At 38.6% G+C, this 26,374-nt stretch overlaps 1 protein-coding gene across 5 annotated transcripts in view; it reads right to left on the bottom strand.

Moving 5' to 3' along the window:
• LOC124162409 (protein goliath-like) overlaps nucleotides 1-26,374 on the bottom strand; it is a 321,197-nt gene that overhangs the window by 25,730 nt on the left and 269,093 nt on the right. For 3 of the 5 annotated variants that reach the window (XM_046538935.1, XM_046538932.1, XM_046538933.1), the window contains exons 2-3: nucleotides 22,697-22,829; nucleotides 18,245-18,388 (exon numbers count right to left, since the gene is read on the bottom strand). In XM_046538935.1, the coding sequence (XP_046394891.1) occupies nucleotides 18,245-18,388; nucleotides 22,697-22,829 (277 nt within the window). The remainder of the gene's footprint in view (nucleotides 1-18,244; nucleotides 18,389-22,696; nucleotides 22,830-26,374) is intronic. The other 2 variants (XM_046538936.1, XM_046538937.1) reach the window with 1 other exon arrangement.

The following is a 26,374-nucleotide window of genomic DNA, read 5'->3' on the forward strand; positions in this document are numbered from 1 at the left end:
ACCGTTACCCGTAACTATTTCTGAGGAAATAAGTTCAATTTCCAGTGGAATGTATTTATAATGATTCGAGAAGGGGAAGAGGATGGAAAGAGAGGGGTAAAAGGAGTTTTTTATGCTTCTACGAGATCCTTTTTTTTTAAGCTCCGATGGGCCATGAACAGAAGACGAAGTGATCGATTAAAAATTATTTAATTGGTAAATACTGAAAACACTTGTGGTGCCCATTCGACATAATTGCCTCGGCGATTGAGGAATTGGTTGTGCCTATGGACAAGCTTCACTATACCTTCTTCATAGAATGTTGCCGCCAATGACTTACAATGAGTGTTGTCTTTGTCCTGAGGCTTATCGCCCGCAACGCTTTCCTCCTAGCCAAATCTTCATTTCAGCGTAAAGATGGAAATCGCACGGCACTATGTCGGCACTGTACGGCTGTGATCGATAATACCCCATTGAAATAGGGTGGTTTCCTATTATTTTTTTATTGCTTTAATCGAAAGATTATTACTCCTGGAGTACGTATTTCACGCTTTTAGATTTTTAAATGACAACATCTATTTTTCGCGATTAAATGAAAAGTGAAAATTTTCAAGCGCGCGAAAACGCGACGGGTAAGTATGAATGCCGGGAAATATCTCCGTACGTCGTATTTCTGGTTCCCCCTCCAGCCCGGTGAGGTGACCTTGAGGCGAGGCTTAGCGCTGATACGTCGCAGGATGCTAGCGGATAGCAGAGTACCTTGCTGGATGGTAGCGCTTGGCTTAAAAAAGGTTTATTAATACCTTATCAAACGAAGAAAACTTTCCGAACTTAGCCAGTTTTAATAGGTGATTATTAAGACATGTTTCCCTGAGCTCTGTGCCTCATGCATGCATTGGTAACCTCAGACGATGTATAACTCCTATCCTTTCGTGTAGAAACTAGGTCCCTGTGACGTCATGCGGAGTGGAATCGCATGGGCGCCAATCTGGCCTTTTTCAAATGAGGATAAAATTTGACCCTTGCCATTCGTCTAAACCGGTATTTCAAAAACCAAATAATTTGTGTATTATGAATACACTAATGGTGGGTAACGAATCGCAATCAATGCCTTTCGTTTTCTTTGATGAAGGAAACTACCCTATTGCACAAGGAACAATTAGACTGCATAAGCGCTGAGATAACGGGCGTTGTCATGGATCAGAACACTTCCAGAATTCAGTTGTTTTGATTGGGAATTGACGTAATGTTTCACGATGAGCAGCTGCATTAACGTTTAAATTCTCTTTCGTCGGCATAAAGGTCAAGAAAAGTCAATTCTGAAGCCATTCGGCAGTTCTCGCTGTCGCCCCGCAGTTCACACTCGGCGGGAGAATCACATGAGGTAGTGTAGTTAATGAGATTGTCACTAACCTTAAATTAATAACTTACGGTCAGAAATGACTTGAGCGTGCGGTGCGGAGGACGCGCAGTTGCCCTATATGTGCAGTACCCGCCTGTAGCTTGTATGGTGTTTTTACGGAGCTATAGGAGGTTGAAAAAAACGGCCCTCAAATGATTATCCACAGAGCCGTAAGTATTAGTATTGCTTCCAAATTTAATTAACACAAAGCATCATTTTCATTCACTCTTTTGTAAGTTTTCACAGGGTTTTCACGCCAGTTCGCGTCACCCCTTCTAGTGTGGGTGTTTTCCTGTAGTGTATTCCACAGTAAGGATGAAAGTCAATATCTTTAGATATATCCCTAATATCTTCTCATGCTGCAAACATCTTACATTTTTTTTTCAATTTTACTTTTTAAAACAAACTTGCGTGTTTATTTTGTATGAATATCCCTTATTTAAATTTTAAGAGTGACTCGACAATGCATTACTCTGATAATATTCAATGCATGACGAGGGGTTAGATGGAAGAAGGGACTTTCTAGTCCCTATCTCGTCCAATAAAGACGCATGATTGTTTTTATTATGAGCAACACATATTATCCTGCTATGAAGCCTATTGAAACGAAGACTCCCAACCCTCGATTTCAAGCGTTTTCCCTTTCGTGAATCAGTATAAGTACTCACCACTCGATATTTAACCTGTTCCCTCGGAAAAAAGTTATCAGCATAGGCCACGAAACGTCGGTCAACACCTGAATCAGAACTCGGGGTACACCCGAACATATATATAAGCATCCATGATGACCCGCAAAAGCTTCAATTGACAGTAGAAAAAAGCTATGGTGATGAAATTAGATAATCGCGTCTTCCGCGACATCAGTTTTGCATTAGGTCTCTCCTGGATGCCTGCTATCAGTTTAAATAGGAAGAATCAGGCAATAATCAACGTAACCAAGTAAATGATTAGATAAATGAACTTTAATGAGTTTAAAAATGTCGTTTTATGCCCTGAAGACGGAGACAGACTTAGCCATAGAAAATTTGGCATTTATAAACCCATTAACGTGGTGTGAAGCCCAGGAATGCTTCATCAAACAAATAAAAAAAACTTCTAATGCCGTCGGACATGGGCAAGAGCCGCCCTCTCCTCAATGGTAGAAAGTGTTCGTCGCGTCCCTCGGCTTGTTTATTCCCGTTGGATGGAGAGGCGAGGCGGCCGGCGGAGCAGGATGAGGAAGAAAGATTGGAGTTTCTCGATCAATCAATTAACTCTCCCACGCAATCACTCCTCTCTAATGAAACGGACGGCGCGCGAAAAGGGGGTGGTGTGGAAAAGGGGAGGATTGTTTGGCTTTCAGAAGGGAAGGGATGGGGAGAGGGTGACGACGGCATTGCACGATTGATTGGTGGAGGGGGTAAGGGGAGAATGACTAAGAGTCGTCCAACGACAACGGAAATGGAAGACAACCTAGGGAGACCTTTCCTCGCCCCGACCCTTTTGCTAGTCGCGATGATAACAGGCAATATGACCATATTAAGGAGGCCCGTACTCCGTACAGTAGAATTTTTATTTATGAAGCCACTTTGTGAGCTTTTCAATAGGTTCCGTCAATTGGGGTGACTTTGCCTCAATTTTTGGATATCATTATGTAAAATAATCGATGGGGGGGGGGGGGGTCTCAGCCCTCCAAGAACACCCCGAAAAGAGCCGGAGTGTTATTGTATTTGACAAGCAGGGGTAGGGAATCGATTGCGCACAAATGCGCATACGACATTTCGTCCTCTACTAGCCGCAGATTAGTATCTCAAAAAACCATTCCATTCCAGCAAATCTTGTATTTCTATTCCAGACATTTTAGCCATTAGGTTATTACTACATTATACTTACCATATAGTATCTGAAATTTCGTTTGTAAAAGAAATTTATTTTCAGAAAAATAGTTGGAATATCGATAAATAAACATAAAAATATTTTTCATAAAATATTTACACTAAAAAAATTAACGAAAATCGAGTTCACAAAACAAAAATTGAAGTATTGGCCAAGATACGGCTTTTGGGACCAGTATTCTGGCATACGATTTCATGGGCGAATTTTTAGATATTATACATACGGCTCAGGTTTTACGCATACCATTTTGTGGACTAGGAATTTAAGATACGTTTGAAAGGAATCATTTTTAAATTTTGCGGCAAGGAAAGGTCAATTTCTGATAGCAGGCGTGGCACTTAATACACGACCAAACGAGTTCACTTTGTTCTTAAATCAGTCCGTAGCCATGAGCCGAACCTTTCCTAATCTTAGATTATGCCGTCTCACTTTCTTGCCACGTTATCACGTAAATATGACAGACACGATGAAATAAGAGAGATATTGTCGAACTTATAGGCATAGGAATTCGTCTTTTAACTTGCAATAAAAGACTTAAATAAATGATAGGTAAAATTAAGGAGTCAAATCACTTCATCGCGCAATGTTTTCTTGTAAACGGCTGGTGCCCTATTACTCCCCTCTATTTGCCTACTGACGCGGCTTGTAAGGTAGTTCTCATACGTAGATGCACATGAAATTCATTGGTATGCACATCAAGCATCAATGAAATACATAATGGATTTTTTTTCAAGGTTTTTCCTCATCTTCCTTCCTCATTAGTACCTTTATATTGGAAGTATGTGGATACATTACGCACTTGACAAAGAATAGAGTATTTCCATAAAATCTCTGAGATAGTGTATTTCAAAACTTTAATATAACTCCGAAACTTATGCATACATTATGGCAATTTTTTCACACAATATCGTATCATTTTTGAACCACCGTAAGGGGATGAAATTGAGGGAAACTAATATATTTCACAAGGAGATTCACTTCTATGTCATTAAATTAAGTGCGTGTGGACATTAATTTTAATTAAAACAGAGGAGACGAGAAGTGAGAGATACGTATACAACTGATTCCATAGGGAATACAAGGATTACCTCACCCTTTTTCGACGCTCGGGAAGGGGAAAAAATTATGATGATTAGTGGGGAGGAAGTCGGGAGAGGAGATGGGCAAATATGGGCCTCGGAAATTAAGCAAGGCTATTCCTGTAGCTCACATGAGACAAGCCAGTATATGACGAAGGCACAGAAAACGATAAGGGGCCCTTCAGCCTAAGTGACCGATAAATCATCTTCGCAAGGGCCGAGGGTGAGTCCGTTCGCCAATCCTTCAGCATGAATGTGAAAATAAGCATCTCTTCAAATAGACAAGTGTCCGAAATAACTTAAAATAATGATTATAAGCACAAATAAGACGGCAAATACGTATTTCTTTAGCTCCTTTTCTACTCTATGAAGTCGTCAAGTATTCCGATTATTTTTAGCATTGGCACGATATTGAAATTATCGTACTCCAGGAAGACGATCGCAGATTGGGTTTTCTTTGCGATTTTGTCACTCAAGATACAATTTATAGAAAAATATTGGACATCTTTGTAAAAATTTCAAATTTTTATCCATAAATCACCAGTCAAAAAAACAGAATTCTGACAAAACATTTCTTTACCCCTCAACTCAAGATTAGCATAAAATAAGAGTACTACAAATTCTTTACAATCTAAATTACCCCACGAGATGAATGTTGATAAATAGGACAACCTTAGCTCCGTGGATCGATTATATGAGGCAATTAAAAATTATAAAAAATCTAAGGGTAGCTACTTATTTCATATTTTTCACCATTTCAGCAGCTATCATCGGTAAATTGGATTATTTTATAGGTAAGATAAGTGTATAACAAAGATGCATTTTTCTTTTGGATCCATTCTCATTCCGTGACAGGTGAAGAGAAATCCCCCTTCGATCCAACGCGTAAACGGCATACGAAAATCAGGTAGATAGAGAAAATAAAATGGAATTAAAACGAGAGGAAAGGGAGAGTACTGACAAAAAAGAACTCATCTCGTTATATCGCAATCATCATCAGCGTCTCTGAGAGAGTGACTAATTCATCGAAAAATATCACGTGCCTTGCAGCAAAAAAGGAAAAACTAACGGTATTCACGCGGAATTCCATTCATTCAAACGCTCGCAAGAAGGGATCTGAATAAATCTGCTTGCTAATATCACGCAATTCCAAAATAAGTCTATTCTTTGACAGAATGTATCAACAAAAAACAGAATTTTTAATCTCTCTCCATCACAGCTTATGAGAAATGAAAATTTTTGGATACTCCATTTAATAGTGTATTCGTACATCCTTTTAATTTGAATGGAAGAGATAAAAATTTGTACTGTATTAATACTCTCAAATTATAGCGATGTTCGAGGATGTTTTACAAACATACAGTATGCCACCATTCCAATTACACACATGTTTTTATCATCGTAGGTATTCATGCTTGTCGGAGGTTTATTCTTCCCAGTTCAACATCCAACATTGTCATTCCTAGCACGATAACATTCATACAAGCGACGGATAAAACCTAGTGGCTCTATCATCCATTATCTTCGGCTAGTAAGACCACCATTACTTGGATAACGAACTAAATGCTTTACTTATCCATGGAATTAACAGCTTGACAAAAATGATCATCAATTTTTATTGACTTGGCGGGTTCATAACAATTTCAGCAATAACCTAGCAATCAATCAGAGATTCATTACAATACTTGCATGATATGCCTAAAAATCTAACGATGATTAAAATTATAAGTTTACATTTCCTTGAAAATTGATATTTTAAATTGAAAATTTCATAATTGCATTTTCAATGCCTATCTCAACTCACTAGTAAAAGTAGCATTCTTAAGCAGGCACACTCGCTGAGTTCGCTATATATGAAGGAGAATGCATTGACTATTCATTTTCAGGACAAATAAAAGTCTGAAAACATCAAAACACCAGCCACCAGGCTATATTTAATAAACGCCTTAGAGTGTACTAATTGTTGACTGAAGTGCTAAATTTCACTACTTTTGCACCATATGTAATCTGATTAGCACATTTTGTCGCATCAAACGTCATCAATCAGCACAAAAAAGCGAAGTGAAGCACTCATTTCAATTAGCAGAGGAAAAATAAATGATAACTGATAGCGAAAATGAAGGCACTAAATTCTGCTGATCATTTGTAGTCCGAGTTTACTCCATCTCCAGCTCTGGTTCTGGGCGAGCTCTACCCTCAACATTATTAAGCATTCATTGGGTTGAAACTCTGACAAGTTGAGAGTGATTAAAAATGAGAAGTAGACATCACTGAAACACTTTTTTCTTGGGGTAGCCGATTAATATGACATATACTGACTGACATATTAAAATAATCCCCTGAAGAATTCATACAACCTTGTTAATAAGCCTATCCCTCCTGTAACCTCCCACTGCGACCTAGGAGTGATCTTTGATGATAACTTAAAATTTCAGGATCACATTTCGATGAGCGAGAAGAGATCAATGGACATTGTTGGTATTCTCTTTGGAAGAATTGACCTTCACGTCCCTACCGCTTTAAGAACAGTTATTTTCGGATGTATTCTCCTCATACTGGAATACTGCTCACCAGTTTGGTCTACCGCCTGCCCCACTACTCTAAACCTGCTTAACCGCCCTGTGAACTTTATTCTTGCTGTAGCCCGCCATCGAATTCCCACACTCTTGTCAGATATTATGCCCGTGACTCTGCCCTTTACTTCCTCAATTATTCAAGCCATCTAAGCCGAGCGCCCAACCTAAATATTGTGTCAAACTGGATATACAGTTTATTGCACAAAAAATTAACTAACTCATTACTAACTTTGCGGTATTCCATTATAAGTTTAAGTTTTCTTGGATATTACGCTTTTACTTATACCACTTCTTTTTTAAATACTGCGACCCGGGTTTCGATGAATTATCATCATCTTCTGGCGCTAATTATGATTATACACTGTCATTATCAACGTAACATCTCATAAAAATCAACCTGCTTATAAATGTATTGAGTGAGTCTGGAAGGAATCGAAGAATCTCAAAACATATTAGGTTGATTTTTGTGAGATATTACCTTGATAATGACTGTGTGTCGAAACCTATGTAGGTTAAGAAATAAAATCTGTGGAAATAGAACGACTGTTTTATCTTCATCATATCCGGTACCATACCAGATCCGCTCAAAATATATATAAGCAGGTTGATTTTTATGAGTTGTTACGTTGATAATGACAGTGTATGATTATAATTTGCGCCTGAAGATGATGATAATTAATCGAAAACCGGGTCGCGCTATTTGAAAAAGAAGTTGTATAAGTAATAGTGTAATATCCAAGAAAACTTATTACACAACACAAAACGTTTAACACTCATTTATCACTATAACCAAGGAGACTGCATGGAGGAGGCTCCAGTCGGTCCAGAAGAAGTATGCAAGGCATCCAGAATCAGTCCAAACTACCGGCCAATCGGAGCGCTTGGCTCACAGTTTCTGTAGCTAAAAAATTGTGCGTTTTCGGTCTTTACATCATTATTAATGTTGGTTCCCGTTTGCATCTGCTGTCAAGGGTAAACATTTCTTGACACAATTTTTCTCCAACTTGTATATTTTAACTCCGTAACACCCCAATATATTTTCTCAACGGCGCAATTAACACGATAATTCTCCCCAGAGGACGCCCAAGTGAGTAGGTGAAGTCCTCTTCTATCTCTCCGTCCAACCAGAAGGGAACCACGTTTCGTCTCTCTAGCGACCCCGGGCAGCGACGATTACTTCCATCCCAAAACATCCACGTCCCTTCCGGTTCCCCCTCTACCGCACCCCGCCCCAACATGGCGCCGCCGCGTCTGTTCCATACCCTCACCGGCTCTCTAATTGAAATGCCCTCACTAGCACTCTCCATTCCCACCCTCGGCACGTGCCAACCCTTCCCTCTTTCAATCCAGATTCACTCTCCACATGCCCCCATACACATCCAACGTGCGTTCAAACACAGTGCATCGTATCAAATAAAACTGAATCCGTCAGCGAGTCGAGGGGCGACTTTTTTATTCCCATTTTAAATCACGACAGACGGATGACAGAACATTTACTGGCCAGCTAAAGAATCCTATATATCGTATTATTCGTGATTGTAACCTTCCGATGATAAATAAATTGCGATAAACTTCGTGGAAACTAGATACTTCCATTTGAAATTATGAATGGAAATACTTTCACGCGTTGCTGACTTTTCCATTATTTTTTACGATGACAAAGTTATCATTTTTTGTCAAATAATTCAATTCTTTGTTCATAAAAATCGTATTTAAAAAAATAGTTTCCAATAAGGTTTGAGATTCTTGAAAACTAAAGAATTTATGGTACATGCATTGCAATGATGTAATCATATATGGTCAAAATATTCTTTAATCTGTATAATTCATAGCCTGTATATGGAAAAATGAAGTTTTGAAACGTAGCCCAATGGCCTTAAATAAATAATCGAATTACTTGGCCAAACCACTGAAACTTCTTCATTGAGAAAACTATTCAGCCATTTGCACAGAAAATTTTAATTGAGCTGATCCAAGTTCCACACATTATGTCACAATCAAGGTCTGGTGAGAAAGGAAAGCAATGTCAGATTTAAAGCGTATAACACCATGAAAATAAAAATAAAAGCGAGGGAGGCTTAATAGCTCCTTATGGCAATAGCTGTAAAAGTATTTTTACTCATTATTACGAACTGATCAGCTAACACTGGTTACTCAGGGCGTATGGTCAAATATAAAACATTATAAAAACCATTTAGGATGACTTTGGTGGGAAACAACTCAATGATTTAACTCGAGCGAATAAAATTCACTTCGATGAAGAAATTCTTTGCTCAACATCCTATGCACGTGATCGATGTTGACCAGGCTCACTATTTTTCAGGGAAAATAATACTTATATTTTCAGTCTCCAGGCGATTTATTTATTTCATATCTTTTTCTATCATCTATTGAAATTAAATTAAGATAATGCAGCTTTACTCTGCCAAATATCCATTATACGGAATTAGAATAAAATTTAATCAGAATAGATTGAAATTAGGTGAAATGCATATCATAGATATACCCTGAGAACTCCTTCCAAAGTATTTTCAACTATCACAAAAAATGCTCCCTTTAAGTAACACGAACACAGAGAAATACAAGGAAAAAGGAAACAACCAGGACTGTATGACGAGAGGCAAAAAAATCAACAGTAAAAGTTATTGAAATGCAAGAATAAATTACCGAATTGAGTTCAACGTCTTAGGCGATACCTTGAGGAAATCGAGAATCGATATCATGATAAAGATAAAACATTTGTTTTATTTCCACAGATTTTATTTCTTAACCGACCTAGGTTTCGACAATATACACTGTCATTGAAGAAAGATTTCGTGCTTTCCCGGCGAATACAGTTAGTGAAGACTTCTCGGGATCGTCACCAGGTCAGGAACGGCATTACTTCCATATGGCAGTTATGCAGTTCCTGACCCGGTGGCGATCCCGAGAACTCTTCACTTACACCAGTGGCGCCGACTCCATGGGGCCTGAGGGGGCCCGAGCCCCCTCAAAAATTCGTTATGGGTGTGAGGAAAAAATGTGCCAGGCTTGTCGATTTTCCCCAGAGTGTCCAGATATCGAGATTTAAATTATCAGGGTTCTAATGTTGATCATATGACTCTTCTAAAATGCTTAAAAAAACTTAAAACTCAATACTTATAAAATTTCCCGGGGCAAGATCCCTGGTTTGGGCCCCCCCAATATTTTTTTTAAGTCGGCACCCCTGACTTACACTATCATAATCAAGGTAATATCTCACAAAAATCAACCAAATATGTTTTGATATTCTTCGCTTCCTTTCAGATCCGCTCAAAACATTATAAGCAGGTTGATTTTTATGATAAGTTACGTTGATAATGGCAGTGTATATTGTCGAAAGGTCGGTCCTAGGTCGGTTAAGAAATAAAATAGGTTGAAATAAGAAAACTCTTTTATATTTATCAGGATATCGACAATTTACCAATTACGTCGTCAGACTGCATATAATACTCTATAAAGCTGGAGTTCATCTTCATAATAGAGGTATATTTCGGCATGAGCCGTACGGTCACGATCCGGGATAAATCCTACAATTTGAATGAGCTCTTGAGGCTGGCCCCCACAGACCATCCAAAGCTCTTCCCGCCCAGTCGCCGTTCGCTTCGTTAATGATGACGGTGGTTCGTGGTGGAGCGGGTTTGAGAACTTTGGCGGAAAACAAAAGGACCGAGCGGAGTATATCACCTCTTGAATTTGAGATGCGGGGCTCCGTGGCCGTGAACCCTCGGGGAGAATTAGGGTGCTGGGACGGGCTCGAATAAGTGATAGGGTGGTTTGACGATGGCTTAAACCTTATCGATTCCACGAGACACTGTGAACATGGTGACAGCACACGTCGTCTATTTTACGGACTATATCGTAACTCATATCAATTATTCGCTCGAAGATCTTCCCACTTTGATCTTGATGAATAGGGTAGTTTCCTTCATCAAAGAAAACTAAATGCATTGATTGCGATTCGTTACCCACCATTGGTGTATTCATAATATACAAATTATTTTGTTCTAGAAATCCCAGTTTAGACGAATGGCAATGGTCAATTTTATCCTCATTTGAAAAAGGCCAGATTGGCGCCCATGCGATGCCACTCCACGTGACGTCACAGGGACCTAGTTTCTATACGAGTAGATAGGAGTTTTACATCGTCTGAGATTACCAATGCATGCATGAGGCACAGAGCTCAGGGAAACATGTCTTAATAATCACCTATTAAAACTGTCAAAGGTCGGAAAGTTTCCCTCGTTTGATAGGGTATTAATAATCCTTATTTAAGCCAAGCGCTACCAGCTAGCAGGGTACTCTGCTAGCTACTAGCATCCTGCGTCGTATCAGCGCTCACAGCCTCGCCCCAAGGTCACCTCACTTGCGGCAGCGGGAACCAGAACGCCGTAACACAGGGTTTTCCCAGCATTCATACTTAGCCGTCGCGTTTTCGCGCGCTTGAAAATTATAAATAAAAAGATAAAACCCCCCCCAGAGCCCAAAGAAATTTTTAAGTTAAATCCATTTTACTTAATGGATTAGTATTATTCATAGAATAGTGTTAGGATTAATCAAATATCTCTCATAAAGCGGTAAAACTAGTCATTTTGAGCCATTAATCTTAAAAATTTCGTAGAGGAGGGCCCCCGCAACTCCTTCTTACCCTGGCGGGTATTCAATACCCCCACACCCTTAAGTATTAGTTGCACCTAAATCCCCCCTAGCCTTAATTCTTGGCTGCGCCCCTGTCCCAGGTACTCCATGGAAACCAACCGTAATCGGTAGAATACTATAAAAATAATAATAATAATATCGTAACTCTCCAAATCTGAAATTGGGACAATAGGAAAAGCTGACCAGAAACGACTTATCGCCTTCTAGACCTGGCGCTAGCGCTCTGGCGGAGGGTGCTAAAAATGAAATGGACGATTGGGGTAAGGTATACGGTGGAACGAGGTATACGAAGAATAGGAGTATAAAAGAAACTGTGGAGCACCATAAGCCAGAGAAGGACATAGTAGATGGATCATTTAATCATGAGTCTCATAAGGTATTTGATGAAAGAGGTCTGCAGATCTTCCTCGCGGAAGACTAGCAATACCCTTTCTTTTTTCCTTAGTCTTCATCATCAGTCAACACTCCTCGCATTAATGCTCTTCGATTAGGGAAAAGGGTCATGAAATTGGACTCACAAAGATCCAAACTGAGGAAAGAATATGCTAACACTTCCATGTGGTAAGAATAATGACATCCCAGAGGTATCAGAAGTCCTTATCACTAAATGAAACTTAGAGAAAACTTAAACGAGGCAGGTTGGATTACAAAAAAATAGTAAAGCCATATAGGGCCAGAGAGTATTAATTTACGCATAGCCGATCAATTTTATGACACGGTACTCACTATAGACACGTTAACGGTAGTAATGATAACTTACAATTCGTACTTTTCCGTAATTACAAATTTTATTTAATCCAATCGATTTCGAAAGTTCCTCATCATTAACAAAGGATATCCTTGATAATGACACAGTAAGTGTCGAAGTCGGTTGGATTAAATGAAAACTGTGAGGAAAATTACAACATCGTTGTCACTTCCATCATCATGACAAATTTCCACGCAGTTGAGCAAGCAACGTTTCAATAATCACAACAGGCACGCCTTCGCATTACGCACACCGTGAAACGGAGGAAAGTAACCTAATTCGCAGTTGCACATCGAACATATGGGTGTGAGCGGTAAGTACTACTTCCACGTCCAGTAAAATTCTCGAGGTAGCAAGTGCAACATCTCGCTTTGCTTCCTGCTATCACTAAAAATACCTTTACTGATAGGTAGAGTGCGCGCGAAAAACAATGAAAATGTGCGAAGGAGGAAACCAATGCGCGAAATAGCACATCGCAAGAGAGTGCTGAAAAGGGAGAAGGAAAACAAAAGTCGCGGGGCATTCTCCTGCGCCTGCGAGTAGTAAAATGGGACCTCTCCCTTTCGCTTGTTTTTTTTTTATTTCCGCCAACCCCCGACAGAGGGCAGTGCTCGAGTGGCCTGGATTCTCGGGGCCCCTTGACGTGAAGACAGCGCGCGCGCACATACGCAGACGGAAGACGAGAGGGAGATGGCATGTTTTTCCAGGCCACCTACCTAAGCCCCCAGCACCTCCGTCTGCATCCGGGGAGGTGCGGCACGAGCGCAGCGACTTACGAAGAGAGGCAGGGGTGGGTGCGACTGAGAGTGATCCCTTCCGCTTCGAACTAAAAATGGTCATTAAAATCAAACTCGGACATTATCAGTGGGATACCTTTTCCACTATTATCCTAAACGAAAAATTATATCAATGGCTTTCCTGGAGCAAGATTTTTGTGTGCCGAAACGTTTTAAAAAACGGAGATCCTTACCCGGTGGAAACTCGGATTCAATCAGGATACAGGAGGTGTTTCAGGAGGTGGTAGTGAAGACAATTTTAAGCCTTTTTTGTCCATTAACATGGGATCGAAACTCCTTAGTTACAGAGCTATGGCATTATACGTTTTTTTGCATGCACTATGCAGTTACCATGACAACGGTTTTTTGGAATTGGCGTATAACCTCGGCTAACCAACATTCGCATTAATAGTTTATTCAAGAAAATCGTCAAGGGGGATTTCTACAGGGAGATACATATGTATAGTGGTTCAATATTTTCCCTCATGAAGGACGAGTGTAGGTATTTATTACCACGAAACGCCGCTAGAATCTTAACACATATATGAGGCATAGACTGAGGCCTCCACCACGTGAAGTTACACTAAATAGTAATTTCCCAAAAATCCACAGGATATTCAAGCCAGTAGGTTTCATGTGACACGGACACCGATCCTGCGGTTATTGTCTTCAGCACTTGCGGTCCGAGGGAGGCAGGGAATCACACCAAACACCACCGCCCTCTTTGAGGGCGCGGGCGGGAGATACACAAGAGGTGGGCGAGAGGGGAATCTGGGTCGACTCACGTGAGGAGGAATAAGGCTCTGAGATCCTGGCGGGAGAGGCAGGGTGGAAAAGTAATTTTTTTTTAAGGGTAAAGAGGAAAAGTTGTGCGAAGTATGCGACCTTTATTCCGCCGCAGACAAAAGGTTTGCCGGGAAGGATTCCGCATGCATACCCCCAACAAAGCTTACAATGCAGTGAGCCTCACTCATCTCTTACATGATCCCAGAAAATGTTAATCCATCCGGAATGGCTTCACTTGAATAACATACGAAAGAGAAATGGAGGAGTTTTGCCAGCATTCTGACCTCATGCGGGTTGAAATTGAGGAAGACGTTTTCGTCATGAATTTTTTTACTGGGAGCAATTCTTACACATGGAATTTAAAAAAAATGTCGGTTGAATAGAATGATAAAAATTACTGTAATTACCCACTGGCTTATTAATTGTAACGACGTGACGTTTTCGACGTATAGCGTCACCAAAAGATAACAATAACAAGAATAAATATGACTTATTATTTCTATTTGACCTAATGGTGACGCTAAGCGTTGAAACATGTTGTTATTCTTAATAAACCAGCGGACAGCACAATAAGTTTTATCATTTTATTCAGTATGCTGTTCCACCACATCTCTCCAAACACAATTGAACTCATTAAATGTCGGTTGTTAGCTTTTAACAACGTTTTCATAACCTCGCTTTGCTGTTTGTCGCCTTTTCCGGGTCTAATCTTCCGACTCAATTTTAACCCACTCTCCGATTAGCAATCATGCTCAAATTTTCAGGATAATTGAAAACCAGATGACAACGCAATATTACAGCACTTTTTTATATTTGTGTCTGTACATCAATTTTTACTCAGAATTTAAAAGAAAATATGGAGATCGTTTTTTAAAAATGGCCACCAAAACCCAATGACGGCGCTGCGATCTTTCAAGTGAAGGAGAAAATCTAAGTAAATCTAAGTTTTATCGTACCAGAAAAATCAGTCTCCTGTGAGTCTCAGTTGAACTGTCATTTAGTTTCCTTTACTATAGGAAAATATTAACTTAAAGGAATATGGTAGGTCGTTAAACTTTCCATGTAAACTCAATCATTGCGAAGTGAATCAATCTTATTCAGATTATTTCATAGATACCGAGGAATTTTTAATGTATACGAACAAAAAAAACAAGTTGTAGCCTTCAATAAATGTTGGTGGACATATGTAACGATAAAAAATAAGTTTTTACATTACAGAAAACATCATATTATAAGACTTATGGGCTGAAAAAGGTCTTAACCCCAATTCTCAAGATCGAAATAATGTTCTTAAGGTAGAAACAGTGATACACAGCCTTGTCTAGGTTCGAAAAAAGGAGAATACTGCAGTAATCAAAGTGATGCGACAAATGTTTTCAAGACTGATAGGGGTATTAATCCTGTGATTTTACCATTATAATTTCATTTCTCAGTCAAAATAAGCCAGAGCAAAAATATGAGGGTAACCATTCATCAATGAGGAAAGTGATTTGCTGCAGTTCTCCACCCTATTCTACATCCAGAAGGATGAAATAATTAATCACTCATGAAATACTATCAGAAAGATGTGATTGACAGATTCATATTGTAATTAAAACAGGAGTTCTAAATAATTGCAGAAAGCATCACATTATACGTGTCCTATAATAATGTCATGTTTAACAATAATTATTACATCAATTAATAATTAATTAATAATTGTGCCAATAATAATATGTATTATTCCTTTAGTGCAATCGTGCAATAGTGAAATAATGTAGTAGTGCGATATGGTAGGTATGTGACTAAACTCTTTCACTAAAATAGTAAAAGGAGCTTGTGAATGGAAAGCATGGAATTGCAACAGTGAGTTTTCGTGTTTGTCCGGAAACAAAGGGTTAATACAAAGGATAAAAGGAGGCTGGTTGGTAAACTTGTAAAGGACCGTCTCGCTTCAGCAAAAAAAGGAAACGCAGCATTCTTTTAAATGCGTTCACTTGAGGAAGGCGTCTTAAATTTTAATTTTCTCGAGGTGGGGACGCAGTTAAAAGAGGTTTAAAGTACTTTGGAGTCTCCACTTAAGAAAGGAAAGGAATTTCAACAAAAGGCTTCTTGAACTGTACAAAGGGAAAATTAATGAACGGAAAGCAGGGGACTTAGCTAGCCAAAATGTTACCTCACAACTTACACTCCAAAGAGGTAATACAGCACTGCAGACTTTGTATACAGAGCTTATCAGGGCAAAGATGCTACATAGAATGCAACACTAGGCTCAAATATACTAAGCAAGACTCCTTGAAGATATAAAGCGCTTACAAAAGAGAATATTCAACACTTAGAGCATATAAATACTCGGAATTTGCTACTTTCGGTGACTCTATGCAAGCGTTTACGCATCGTTTGGGATAGCAGACACTACTCAACGATAACTTCAAATAGGGCGCTTTGAAATAATAACTCCAGATGCAGACGTCAAGGTAGATTTCTTCCATGCTCCTATACATATTCTTACAGCGCATGCGTTCTCGGGACGTCAATTATGAACTCCAAGGGCGTTAAAGACCGATAATTTTTTATGTATGATCTTAGGCTTTCCCGGGGTATCATGTGCAGAAAAGTTTCTTGGGTTTTCCACCGGCGTGTCAGGCGTAGAAAAGTTTCTCAGGTTTTCCACCGGGCAACTGAAATTTCAGAAGAATCCCTGAGGATGAACCGCAAGTCGCTACTCGAAACGACGGGAGACATGAAGAACATCAACCGATGGGAAACCTGAGAAAAGTTTCTGCAATTTTTTTATGATTCACTTGTCCAAATTTTCGACGAAAACGTTTGCCTGAATAATATGGGACACCTGATTAACTCTTTTTTGAGGAATTCGGAATATCAAACTTTCATTTTTCAGATTTTAGATTAACTGACACCACTGAAGAGGTCACTTCGCTGACGGACTCATTTCGAGGCTCGAATTTTTTTGATACCCAATAATTAAATTACTATGAATATATACAAACCAGAGAACGTAAAGAGATTGTGACCCAAATATATGATACCAGCTACCTTATGAAGTAACTTTTTTATAGCCACTGAATCTCCGGAAGATACCATGACTTTTAAATCCAATAAAATGAGAATAATCTCTCGGATAGTGCTATTCCAATTAGATAGGGAATCATCCAAGATATCGAATATTGGGAGTTTTAGTGCGTACACGGATAGGCTTAGAATCGAAAAGAACAGATTTCACTCCAGTGTAAGCTGTTTTCCAGCTCCAGCGAACTCGCACAATACGAAATCGCTGAATACAGCTTTAACTTTTCCTACCGAACACAACGAGTTACAGATATTGTAACACTGAGGAGGTTTCTCCCTGATCATTATAGTATAGATAAGTTCTAATTAACCTTTTTTTGATCAAATTGAAAAAACAGCTAAAAAGACGAAGACCTATGATGCTGCAAGGCATAATTGGAGAATTAAAAAAACTCGGATAACTTTTGGATGGATAATTTTTTTCAAATAATGCGTTTTTAAAGATTTGAATCGATCATTTCCATCTAGTTGCATTAATTCAAATCCAATTACATCCTAAATTTATATTTACTCAAAAATTTTACAGATAAGTTCATATGTAATATATTCATCGTGCACCTATCGTATATAGTGTCTATTATCGTATCATTTATTTATAAATGAAAAAAACCGTCGATAACCATTCTTAGAAGTTTGAATATCGATTGCTTAAATAGCAGACATAAATATGAGAAATTCTAAAATATTATTTCAAAAGGAAATAGCATGGAAAGCACGAAATAGACAAGAAAGAAAGAAACTATTGCAAAAATGCTTTTTACTTCGATTGACAGGGAAACCTCCTCCACTATCCTGTCTTGGATTAAATAAAGTTTCCGCCATTTTCTGTTCACGGTCAACTCACTAGGAAAACAGTTTTCAGTGGTCACAATTCAAGGAGTATTCACTCACTCTGTGAATCAACCCAACGGTTGGTTTGGTTAGGTGAAGGTAGAGCTCACCCCGGACTAGGTCACAGGCGCATGAGCTTGACACATTCAGGGTAGGGAGACCAATTCCATCTCCTAGGCCACCTCGCACTTTGAGGATTTTGATTGAGGTTGTCCGAAGGTTTAACCCCGGATTTGACCCAGTGACCCTTCGGTCATCACCCAAGTGCTCCGCCCACTAGGCAACCAAACTCTCAGGAAGACGGTACTACGCAAAAATGCAATTGAAAATTACTTATTGATACATAAAGAAGCATAAAACTATTACCAACTGGCGATACTCAACAACGAGAGCCTACCGAGCAGCAGACGAAGACGGAGAGGGTCGAAGTCGGCCCTTTTACTCACACGAGCAGGCACCTCTTGGAGGGCGCCTTCGGGTCGCAGAAGGTCATCGACATCCTGAACTCGGCGCGAATATTCGAGGAATAGAAGGAAGAGAGGCCTTGAAGGCAGGGCTGTTTGTCCGAAGTGAACCACTCGGACGGGGAGCTTGCAAGTAAAAATTGCCGTTTTAAGATGGGATGGAAGGAGGAGGAGGAAAATGATTAATCCCTATTGAAGAACGAGATGAGCTCATATCACTCCCGGCCAAGGAGGTTGTAAATATATGGAGGGGGCACCACTGGTTTCGAGCGTGTGTGGCCGGAATGGGGGTGCTTGGGTAGGACAAGCCACGCCCACTTTGACCAAAGCATTGACAATCCCATACGGGTCAATGCTTACTATTTGGTGAAATTTTTGGTCATAACTCGTTAATACATTAGAATAACTTATGAAAAGCATGGTGTAAAACTTTTTTCTTTCTTCATTGGCAGGCTTCGCGAAGTTATGACTCAAACATCTTTTCCCAGGGAAAATTATTATCAACCACCACAGTTACGTTCTACATCCAGCTCAGCTGAAAATAAAATTTTACGAGAGTAAACTAATCATTAACCTGCACTTATGCTGGTATTTAATTTTATTATACCCAACGGAAATGAAACAATCACAGTATTAACGTATATTTTCTAAGATATCCCCACCCGTAAAGTCGTTAACAGACAAAGACTATAGATTAATAGAAGCATCGCGAATGATGGGAAAAATCTGGTCACAATCATCGGCGAAATACTAATGATTATGGTAGCATTTTTCACATAATTTAGTTCATTTTCAGAACAAAACTTAGCCACCTTAAAATATATCAGTCGGAGGCAAAGTCCAAAAATTATCAAACCAAGATGGAGGAACTGTGACCACGATAAGAACTGGGAAACAGCACCTGCACATATTTACAACCTCCTTCTCCCAGCGGAGAATAACAACACTGGGGAACAGCCATTTTGTTTTCTCAGTTTTGTGACTAACCTTTGGCCTCTGGATTAGAAAATTACCTCAGTTTTTTATCTATCACGTCAACTTTTTAAGCAACAGGATACCATATTTTTTATACCAAACGTCATCCAATATTTGCAAATGAAGGAATTAAAAGGGAAATCTTACCTTATGTACTGTCCATACAGAAAGATTTAATTTATGCAAAGGTACAGATGCACGTGAGTAGAAAATAATATCCGTGTAGGCAACCAAGGAGTAAATATCCGTGTAGGAAACACCAAAGCTCCCTTACACGAAGCGTCAGTCATCCGGCGCCGGTCGGATAAGGCTAATGTCAGCCAATTGGAGAGAGCAATGATGCTCCTATGATCGACGATCAATCTAGCCGAGAGTGGCCACAATTAGACAAGTAATAGTGAAAACACTTTAGGTGGTAGAAGAAAACTAACTACAGTTTTAAAATCAGCGAACCTATTTTCCCTGAAGCAGCTCAAATATTGGAGTAAAAACAGATAATAATTTAAAAATCGTTCCCAGTGATATCGGATGTGGATAAAAACCGTCTCTCCCTGAATCGGAGCACGGGAAACAAGCCACAATGGGGTTTGGCCACACTCGCGAGTGCCGCTGAAACGACTGCGAGGGAGCGGCGAGCGAGACGTTGCCGCACCTGCTCACGTGTCGCTTCCCGTTGACTTTAGGGTGGTAGGTCTTCTGAGGTACGTGCGGTGGTCGGCTCATTGCAGGGGGACACATGTGAGACGCGGCGGACAGGGGGGGCTGGGCTAAATGGCAAGAACCTCTACCTCCCTTACCTCACAAATACACACACACACACATACACAGGGGTTCCCTTGCGCTCGAAAAATAATAAAACGGCTTCCCATGATGCCTCTCTCGCCACAAACACCACCCCCAATTGACACGGGACCGCTCACGAGTGCGGTCGCCCAGGCTAACTTGATTTGTTTCAGAGCCCCCGGCGTTGCTTGACGCAAGAGACAAGTTGGCCTCTCGATGGAGGCATTACTAAAAAGGATAAAAGGAGTTTACTGTGTATAAACCCCCGCCGAAATCATGGTAGATCTAAGCGTCCCGGTAGCTCAACTGGTAGAGCACCTGGCCGGCAACCAGGAAGTACTGGGTTCGAGTCCCAGTCAGGCCGCATTTTTACCCTTTGCTTTCTGGCATTTTTCCATCTACCACAGCACCGTTGTCCTCGTCCTATTTCCATTATACGTTCTTATCCCTTTCTTTCGTTACCTCTGAATTTATTTGTATGTTTGCGCTTAAGGCGCCGTGTGAATGAATGAAGTAGTAAAAAGGATAAAAAATATATATCCCATGCAAGAGCATTCCGAAAGTTATTTGCACTGACAATGAGATGGGTCGTTCAGAGAAGTAGAAGTTCCGAGCGACTTCAAAGAATTAAAAGAGAGAATTCGCGATTGAGGCAGAGAAAAGCAAGGGGATGTAAGTGGAATAAAATAACTTTTGTGAAAAATGGTTTAAATTTCAAACAAAATGGATTTTTTTTACTAAGTAGTTGCTTTATATCCCGCTAGATAGCAGCACCTGTCAAAGCTTTCACCTCTTTGCCGCAAGAGTAGGTGGTGGAAATAGATAAAGAATTACATGCAATCAGAACTCAGGTAAATAGTTAAATTTTAATTACCACTGTAACTAAACACGACCCTAACATTTCTTTCGATTACCAGTGTCTCCTATAAATAGTAAAATTATACGGGTATACGTTAAATAAATTCATTAACTGAATATTATTACCCTGTCCATGAATGTAAAAATTAAATCTTAAGTAAACTAAGTATGGAATGACAGTATTATGTTTTATCTGAACATTTAAATTACTGCACACCATGATAATTAGTTGAATTTCTGCAGTTTTCGCCAAGGCTTACCCATAGGTGGATTTATGGCTGTAAAATATAATATCATTAAATTATAGCAACACAAATGTTACTTATACAAATGAATAACGTGGTTCAATTGAACATTCCCCACTAACGAAAAGTACTTCCTCGTGACTTTCCCTTGAAACCTCTAACCTCTTTACCATCTCACGTGGCTTAAATATGTGCCTTTAAACAGGTAGGGGCTTCAACCAAAGCCCGCAAGTAGGGTTCCCACTTTCAGATAGATAGTGGTCGATTTTTCAATATCTACCCTTACCAGCCTTTAAACAGTAAGAGAACATACTGGTAAGAACACAAGAGTGATGCAGAATCAATACAACGAGGAAAGATACCAACTCACGTAGATTTCAGACGGACAAACGTGGTGATTTCATACGAAACATTGGACTATGATCGGTAGAGAAATCCACTTCAAGAGCTTCTGGTCACACAAGAGACGCAAACAAAAAAAATCAGTGAGCCACTTCCTGGATATCCAACTCGGAGGGACAGCTACACATCGACTGAATTCAGCAGCGCGTGGCGTATAACCACAAGGATAAACCCAAGGAAGTAACCCGAAGAAGGTCTTAAGGTGAAATAATTTAAATTGATGACTATAAATATCTCGAAAAGATACTTAAATTTGACAAATTTCGCTCTATTAAGGTTGCAATATTAAGAAAAATGACACCAATTTCACAATTTTTCCATGAATTTAAATGCATTTTTGAAAATAAATGAAGACCAAAGCAAGAAAACTTGCAATACCTTGAATACAAATGATTTTCAAGTGACAGTTGACAATAATTATAAAAAATGCGCATTTCGGCATTTATTCATGAAAAATTTGGATGATATCCTAATACAGAACTTATTATTAAAACAGAAAATTTAGAATTCATACGGACTCTTGTTGCTAACGCTGATAATTTTCTCTTGTTTCACTCAGAAAAGGTTTATCGGTAATTTTGTTTGACGAAGAGTGAATCATAATTTTCCTCGCAAGATTTCGTAAATATTTGAATGGACATATAAGGTACACTGACTGAATGTAGCTCATGCAAATACCATCTATTCATTCACTATGAGAATTCATATTTCGGTAGCAAATAGCTCTCAAATGACGATTTTAGTGATAAATATTAGAAAAATTAGAGAGCATTGGGGGCAATAAGGGATTCAGGAATTCTCAGATCATATACGGTGATCAAATTAAGAAAATAAACATCGCAGTGATAAAAATGACTTGATTATCAAAAGAGTGCAGTTCCCGACAAATTGGCATACAGACTGACCTACATGCATAAATCAAATTTATGAAATTACAAAAAAAACATGCCTAAAATAAACACGAATACAAAATCATTTGAAAAACGACAAACACCTTTAGGAAAATTTCATGCAGGTATAGGAAAATCAAACACTTTCTTCTAATAAAATATGCAAATTAAATTATCACCAAGTTTTCCGATTTGATGTAATTCTGAAATCACGAGTTCAGTTTTTATTTTGATTAATATTAAAGTGATATTTGATAGAAATGGGTCATATCTCTACTAACCTGTTGATGTTTCCGTAAGAACGAGTGCAGGTGTTCCCAATGCTAACCAACACGATAACTTCCGTCCCGTTGTCAATCAGTTTTATCAGCTCTTCACCTTTCCACTTTTGAATGAAAATGGCACTGATGTTTCCTGAAAATAAAAAATAAAAGTTTAGCATTATTTGAGGAAAAATCTCAGATTTGCAATAACTTTATGAAGCTAAAAATTGCTCGTAATGTTGTCACCTATTTTTTTTCCAACGATTAGTATCAAATCGTTGAAATTTTATGAATGTTTGACAAGATCTAAAAAAGAACGACTATGAATAATAAGTGCAATAGTAAATACCTTGAAGATATTGCCACATTTCAAAAATGATGGCATATGATGGGTGCCTAATCTATGAAAAAAAAACTACTAAGCATAATTATATCTCAAGTTAGGGTCATTAACAGTTTTAATTATATTCATTATAAATTTTGATGTGCTTAATCATTAGCGACAAAAAATCCGCCGCAATGTATATGAAATCTTTATACCCTAATCGAATTGAAAGATCTATCAGGCAGGGAATTTATTTAGAATAATTCTCAACACTCCTGGCCATATTATTTATCCACTTGCCATGACCAATGACTTAATAAATTAAAATTAAGCTTCATAAATAGGTATTCGGAGAGGACGAAGACTGTATTTTAAATTTCCACAGTAAAGAATAAAACGCAATACTAGGGCTTAATGTCATAAACTGTGATTTTCATTGTAGTGTTTTTTTTTACTCCTTCAAAATTTTGCCTGAAATAATGAACAGATAATGAACCAGTGGGTTATTATTTTATGGATCAAGTCCAAAAGGATAAAATAGGGACGAGCTCGACACATACTCCAGATTACTTAGCCAATGAGTTCATTTTTGTGTTTGGCATTAAGATAAACTGCAATGGCTGACAGTATACAGCACCATCTTCAGAGGTTTCATGCATAGATGCACAATTTTACTGCGGATACATATAATCCTTCAAACTTTCCAAATTTTCTCGTTGGAATATCAGATTTATGAAAGGTTGTAAAACCGAAGGAAGTCTATTCCTTCTCCCACAAGTAATGATTGAAGGTACTGATTTGGGAAAATGAAAAGGTGAAGCCGATCCCAGTGGCGGTTGAACAGAATTCTAGACTAGGTAGGCAGAATAGGACACAAGGTAAACTAAATAGGGTACGTTATGCGCCGTAGATTACAAGGGTCGCTGGTTCGAGTCCGACCTTAGTAAGTTTTCATCGCTTCCAACATGGGAACATGTTAAGTTCCATGGCTTCGGTCTAGTGACCGTTGGCATTTCTAGGACATACGGACCATCGTTCGGGAAGCATAAGTAAATTCATAGGTTAAATACCATCTCTTAAGGCCTGTTTACAGGGTGCATTAACTCATAAAAGTTAATGTCTAAATGCACGAACGCGAAAATGAATGCCAAAATGCACTATGTAACCACCCAACATTACAGAAAGAATAACCTGTCCTAACATGACTCATGCATTCATAGATGTTCCGTTCCACCAAAATCTTTCATGCAATTAGGAATTAATATGTACGTGTTTATATATCGTGTAAACAGGCCTTCACTGTCTATATAAAACAATTTCTCAAAATACTATAATTCCCAGAATCAAATCCATACCAAAAGTTTTATGTAAGTAATATTAAGTAAACATAAAATAAGTAACAGCAGATTTTATGTTCAATTTTAGTCAGCTATTACAGTATTACCTGCCGTCGTCAATAGAATTGATTGCGACGAGGCCTGGCACGGGTCCATATGCCGCCAAATGGCTTTAAGCCTGTCAAATCAATCATTCCATAAACCATCAAAATGACAGTGAAGAAAGCCCCGAGTGAGCAATATATCGATTTCCCAGTTGATGGATTAATGAGTGTCCCAAAGATCGATCGAGTAGTTATTTTTTTACGTACCCGTTGACTTTAAATAGCATTTAACTGCACGATGAAATACCAAAGGCAAAAAATGGACCCAAAGAGTTATGTTTTCATTTGTATGCGAACTGAAAAAATACGATAGTTTTGTACAATACAAAACTTTCTAGCCGGCTCAAATCTCCATGGACAACAGATTTTTGGAGACTGCCCCAGAAACCTCTCTCTCCTGTTCGGCTGAATAAATGTTCTCCACGGTATCTGAATGAGGTGTTTTTAGTAGACCCATAAAATTAACCCAACATTTAAAGTTAATAACAACTGTCTTCCCCTACATGCCTCAGTAATGATGCCTAAAAGTCTACAGTTACACCATTGCCTTCATAAAATAGTTCCCTTAATGGCGAAAGCTGGAATCAAAATATAAAGCGAAATATGGGCACCCTGAACGACTTCTCTGTGCAGTAAAATGCTTTTTATAGCAGTATTAGAGGCCAATAAACTCAATGACGACAAACCATATGCCAGATGTGTATGCATCAAGATTTTTATTTGAAATCAAGGAATATTTCTTCTTGATAAATTTGATCTAAAACTACTCGTACATGAAAAAATAGAGCCAGATAACAGGCTAGAAAATAACTTATATCCCAGGATAAATTATTAATAGTCAATTATAACTGGACTGATGAAAAATGAAGCCCATTAATGCGGAACGTATCTAGATAGACAGGCTAAAATAGAATTTAATTAAAGTTGGACATTGCATTCACTGAGTTTTATTTTTGACAGTGTCAAAAATAAAACTCAGTGAAAATATTGCAAAGTCCAACTTTACTTATATTAAGAACTTCCACCACACCGTGCCTAACATCATACATGATATAAAATATAATACTTAGAGCAAATAGGTTTCGCTATATTTCGATTAAATAGATTTCGACGAGTTATTCACAATCTGTATGTAAAATACCATTTCAAACAGTGGGAAAACAGGTGAATCTCTTTAAAATATACGTGCGTTAAAATAAGGAAAACGTGCTAAGAAAATCATTTCGCTAATTATTTCACTGACTGACACTGACACACACTGACAATACCATGATAATTAAAATGTTCCTTTGATCGTCAAAGGAATAATTGGGACATGTCCCCGTTAATATTCGGCTAACCAAAGATACTTTTTCAATTTATTAGTCCAATTGAGTTGTAAAATTGATGAAAGTGCAAATTTTCAACGATTAGATGGAGTGAACGACATACAAGTTCAATCTCGTTATTATTAGTGTGTCACTAAGTGATATTGTCTTAGAAATTGGGGACTATTCGCTACGATTAAAGCATTATATTCTTGTAGCTACCTAATGTTAGCTTTAGCAAACCCATAGCGACGAAAGAACTAAAATAAATAAATTCCCATTTTCTTTTGGCTTTTTGTTCGTGTATAAAAACAGAAATGCGAGCAATTAAAAAATAATAGCTTTTTTTCTGATTCAAAAGCAACTCATTTGATGAAAAAGCGGAACGAATTAAGTGGAGGTTCAAAAATACCCACGCTAAGTAAAAGTATAACGAAAGATCAAACGGCTGATCGAGAAAATAACATCTGTGGAAAGAAGATGCTGCCTATATTTATGGAGAAATGCATGCTTCGAAGGTGAATACTCTTTGAGAGTTTTGAATTGCTGTAATAGTTTGGGAGTGGATAACCTTAAATTCCAACTTATAGCACCTGAAAATCTTAGAGCGAGAGGCCAAAATC

Source organism: Ischnura elegans, chromosome 7 (assembly GCF_921293095.1).
Source record: "Ischnura elegans chromosome 7, ioIscEleg1.1, whole genome shotgun sequence".
Taxonomy (NCBI): Eukaryota; Metazoa; Arthropoda; class Insecta; order Odonata; family Coenagrionidae; genus Ischnura; species Ischnura elegans.